The 5,140-nt window shown below is 46.7% G+C and overlaps 1 protein-coding gene across 1 annotated transcript in view; it reads right to left on the bottom strand.

Moving 5' to 3' along the window:
• Positions 1-615: 615 nt before the first annotated feature.
• The window catches only part of AGXT2 (alanine--glyoxylate aminotransferase 2), a 65,436-nt gene continuing 60,911 nt past the window's right edge, over positions 616-5,140 (bottom strand). Inside the window, exon 15 of the mRNA XM_045285260.1 lies at positions 616-1,320. Coding sequence (XP_045141195.1) covers positions 1,213-1,320 — 108 coding nt within the window. The 3' untranslated portion in view covers positions 616-1,212. The remainder of the gene's footprint in view (positions 1,321-5,140) is intronic.

The following is a 5,140-nucleotide window of genomic DNA, read 5'->3' as shown; positions in this document are numbered from 1 at the left end:
AATAAAGAAATGCTCAGGCGTGTCATGCATAAAATTGTTTAATTGATTGCAAGATAGTGATGGCATGGGGCATGCGTACATTCTCAAGACATTCCCTCAGCATACGAGAATCAGAATGAAAAATTACAATGTTAGTTTGAATGTGATCATCGCAGAGTGTAGCCTTTACGTCCAATCAGTGGTTTCAGTGGGGAGACTTTACTACCTCTCAAGCACAGAAGAGGTCCATGGAGTAGGGCCTGAGGCTGGTTGTAGCAAGTAGTATCTCAACAGGCTCCTTTTAGTCTTCAGAGCGAGTCAGAGGCTCCATGCATTTATATACCTTGAGTGCTGTCATCTTCAATTATCATTGCCATGTTTTATGGCTGGTTCAAGAACTAATTGACATGCTTATGGTTGGTTAATTTATATAGGTTGCATTGCCAATGAGGGAATTGTTGTGTGAAAAAGCATTATACAGTCTAACATATTTGGTGCCATGGAGGCATCTATGCATTGGGCCGCTAAACTCGAGGTTAGCAGTTTGAAATCACCACCTGCTCCTTGGGAGAAAGAGGAGGCTTTCTATTCCTGTAATAAAGAGGTACAGTCTCAGAAACCCACTGGGCCGTTCTACTCTGTCTCTAGGGGAGTGCTGTGAGTCAGAATTGACTCAATGGCAGTGAGTGTTTTAAGACCCTAAACGAATCAGATATGATCTGGCAGTATACAGAAGGCAGGAGCTTCCAGGACTGGTTAAGATACGGACTTATTGACATCACCAAGGACTTAGCGTTGGCCTTAAAAATAGACTTTTTCTTCATAGACTCAGGATAGGCGACAGGGTTCCAGGCATAATGACATAATGATGTTTTTGTCCCAGAAGAGTCAGAGTGAAGATAAAAAGTAAATGAAGTATTTTTTTTTCCTGCACCAAGGTATGCCACATATTCATGCATAAACTGATCTTTGCAGAGGGGAACCACACTTAGAACTTACTTTCTGAGCTAGGGATAGTGTTTCTTTCTCGGAAGGATGGATTTCTCAAGATCATAGCACCTCTGTCCCCAAAGATGGCCAGTAGCCACTCAACTGTGCCTCTTAAAACTAGAGCGCCTTAGGTTTCCTCAAAATACCAGTAGTTCTGCGAGTCCTCCAATTCACCCTTGAACGTCCAGTGAAGAGTGTTTGAGTCTTGTGCTTTCTGTTTGTTTTTCTTTTGATTTCAGAACTTTACTTGGCTCTTCTTTCCGTGTGTTGGATTAAGGCACAGCGAAACACCTCCACGGCAAAATCAGCATCTGGTTTAGTGATACACATTGAGGGTGCAATGCGGAACGTCTGCGAAGACAAAGGGGGAATCATCATGGGATCAAATAAGCCTAGGCACAATGCCCCCAACTCAGAACCCAACCTTCCGTTTCCATGACACGTCTATATTCCACTTGTTGAGTTGGTCTCCTCTGTCCCTAATGTCCCAAAGACCTTTCATTTTTCACCTTCCTTGACTATCTGGGGCTGCCTCTTCTTTTTGTCATCTGCTCACCTTCTGCCCCTTCAGCTACCTGTTTGGAACGTACCTGCACTCCCTTTCGGCTATGGGAACATGGTGATCTCTATGATGGCATGTACAACTCAGCCAAACTAGCTTCCTAATTTCTTGATTGCTACAAGTCTCAGGACCTTCCCCTCGGCTTCTCTGAGTCCATTCATCCCCTAACACTGGAGCCAGGCACAACGTCTTCACCGGGAACAAGTCAGTTTCGGATTCCCATCCCATCTGGGCTTGATGAGACGGGTTGACACAGTGATGGCTCAACCCTAACAAAGGTGAGGGTGGCATAGGGCTGGGCAGTGTTTCATTCTGCTGCTCATGGGAGCTCTCTGAGTTAGAATGGAATCGATGGCACCTAACATTTCTGCTGGCGCCCCACACGTTTTGCTTGCTGCCTGCCTGGGTCCTTTCCCATTTTGAATGCTTATCATCTTCTCGATTTTCTTGCTGAATGTCTCTATGCTTATTCCCTTTCCTATATCTCAGTGAAAATGGGAGTTGGTGGGCAAGAACTCTTTAGAAACTGTCTGTGTCCCCAGCCTTTGTGTCCTCTTCCTTGAAGGTTTAGTGCATGGGATGTCTCTTCTATTGAATCCAACTCCATCACCTGCGCTCCACAACTCACTCTCATGTTCGCGTGCAGCTCCAACTTTTTCGGACCACACTCTCCCCCCAGCCTAGCAGCAAGCTGGTTTAAAGCTTCCTCAACCCAAACTCATGCCACCACCATAATACACATATATCTTTGTTGACCCTCTCCAGTCACCACATAAATTGACCCTTCTAATTTTATTCCAATTTATTAAAACAAAAACAACAATAACAACAACAACTGGTTGTTGTTGCTTGTCTATTATTTTTCATCCTCTCTGCCCCTATCAAATGATGGATTTGAATTGTGGTGCTGGGGAAGCACCACATGTACCATGTACCATGGACATGTACCATGAACTGCCAAAAGGACAAACCGATTGGAAGAAGTAAGGCTAGCGTGCTCCTTAGAAGAAAGCATGGGAAGACTGCGTCTTACATACTTTAGATATATTGTCAGGAGAGGCCAGTCCCCGGAGAAGGACGTCACGTTTGGGAAAATGGAAGGGTGGCCCCAAAGAGGAAGACCCTTGAGGAAACGGATGGACACAGCTGTTGCGTTGATGGGTTCAGGCACAGGAACAAGTGAGGATGGTGCAGGACGGAGCAGTGCTTCATTCTGCTGCGCACGGGGTCGCTACAGGTCAGAGCCCACTCAACGACACCCAATGCAGCACCAACTTACCCCATTACACCTCAGCCTGCCACAGCCTTCCACCTGCCAACTCTGTGATGTAAACTGCTGAGGGCAGAGTCCACTGGGCATTTTCCTGCCATTCTTCTTACTGGCCTTCTTACTCTTGGATCACTCCTTCAGCCCTCTCTACCTGTCCTCTCACCTGCCTGGCGCAGCCTGTCTCCAGGCGGATGGGCGCTTCTCATCTACCTGTCCTTTCAATGTTGCCACTGCCCAAGTGTCTCTCCTCCATCATTGCTTTGCACACACTTCTCAGGAGGTGGCCTTCTCTCATCACTACTGTGCGACTCCCAAACTGTGTTCACTAGCTCAGCTCCTTCTTCAGAGCTACCAAAAAGATATACATCAAACAAAAAATCCCCCCAGCCCCCCAAACTAGTTTCTGCTGAGCCGATCCTACTTCTTGGGGAGCCGTGTGCTGCAGCGAACACCTGTGTTCTTCCAGCCGGAGATCATCAGACCTTTCTGGGTGTATGTTCACTTAGCAGGTGAGCACTTAATCATTTGGCCACTCAGGAAGCACTCCCTCTGTGCTGCAGACCTGTATATAAAACTAGATGTTCTAGAAACACCTCAAACTGGCTATTTTCAGAGCCAGTTCATCCTGGCCCTCTGAAGCTGTGATAGATTCAGTCTTCAATTTCCTTTCTCACTGTATAGCCAACTCCGGGCCATTTCACACTGAGACCGGCTCTGGAATAGTCTGCTCTCCTTTCTCTCATTGTTCAAGTTCTCCGGCTCCTCCTTAGACTCTCTGCCTCCAGTCTTGCCCCTCCAGTTTATCCTCCTCAGAGGACAGACTCAGAAATTCCACTGCCTGGGCCTGCCGCTTACTAGGGATGTGACCTGGGAAACCTATTTAAGCTCTCAATGGCTCTTTGCACCTGCAGAAGAAAGATGGTAATGGTGCTAATGTCCTCGGCTGGTCGTGAGCCTTCAGCGAGTCAATAGGCAAATGGTGTTTAGAACAGAGCTGGAGAGGTGGGGAGGGCCCCCTCTTCCTGCTGCCACCTCATTTCTTCCCTCATCTGCTGTTCAAACGTCACCCTCCGGTCACACTCACGTTTGTCACTCTGCACCCTGCCTTCCTGTGGCAGTTATATAAGCATTTGTCAATTTGAGGATTAAGGGTGTAGGGGTGGAGTCTAACCTGTCAATCAGATCATAGCCAATGAGGTCTCTGTGTGGGCATGGCTTTCTCCTGAGAATTCTGGGAATCTGCCCAGTATTTCCTCCATGGAGACAGGAGAGACTTTCACTACTTCACTCCCTGGGAGACACTGCAGAAGACAAGCCACATGGATGGAACCAGACCTCGGAAGCCGGAGAAGCCACAGAGAAACCCCTGCCAGCGCTGAGATGTTTCCAACGACACTGGATCCAAAGACTTTCTACCCGCTGGCCTGTGATCTTCTGCATTCAGCGTCATTGCATGTGTTTTGTGAATCTGAAGAGTACCTTATAGATTGATATCAGAAATATGGGCTAAAATCGGACTTATGGACTTGATCTGGACTGGACTGGGATGTTTCCTCAATGTCAATTGCTCTTGTATATAAATCTCTTTCTAATACACATATGTGTGTCCATGGCTACCTGGACTAACACACTTCCTTATATTTTCCATATTGAGTTTCCAAGGAGGAAACTATTTAGAGGTGTGGAAAGCATGGTCTTTCTCCAGAGGAGCAGCTGGTGGTTTTGAACTGCCGACCTTTTGGATTGCAGCCCAATGTGTAACCACTACACCCTCAGCACTGCTAGGTCCAGCTTCAGCCCGAAAGAATGTCGTAGGGTCTCTTTTCTTTTCTCCTGTAGTGAGCCTTTTTATTTCTATAGGTAAGCTTAATATATTTACTGACTATCTCTCTTTCCCACCAGCTCAGTGAGCGCAGGGACTGGGTCTTATTTATCATTGTAACTTCGGGACACAGCATAACTTCTGCCTCTTAACAATTACTCAATGGTTACCAAATAACAAATGAAGTAATTAGTGGCTTGATTTATTTAAATGCTGCACGCCTTAGGATTTTTAATTATGAAATTGTGCTAAATTGTTCAGAAAAATAATTATGATCAGGACTACAAAAAGAGCGCCTCCCAGCAAGAGCTTGCTTTCTCCGTTGGTTGGTGCGGTTTGCATTGGGGCTGGGAGAGTCCTGCTGGCTTAGAGGCTGAGCAGGAGTTGAGGGGATGCAAGAGAAGACAAGGATGACTCCTGGAGCAAAGGTGGATGGGCCTTGGAGGGTCAAGGGCCCAGGTGGTCGATTTGGCTTTGAACAGGATTCCTCTCAATTGTCAAGACAGGATGGAATGGG

Source organism: Echinops telfairi, unplaced genomic scaffold (genome assembly GCF_000313985.2).
Source record: "Echinops telfairi isolate 266 unplaced genomic scaffold, ASM31398v2 ScPeMD7_7469;HRSCAF=8507_1, whole genome shotgun sequence".
Taxonomy (NCBI): domain Eukaryota; kingdom Metazoa; phylum Chordata; class Mammalia; order Afrosoricida; family Tenrecidae; genus Echinops; species Echinops telfairi.
The sequence above is the reverse complement of the archived record's forward strand: the minus strand, read 5'-3'. Positions and strand labels throughout refer to the sequence as shown.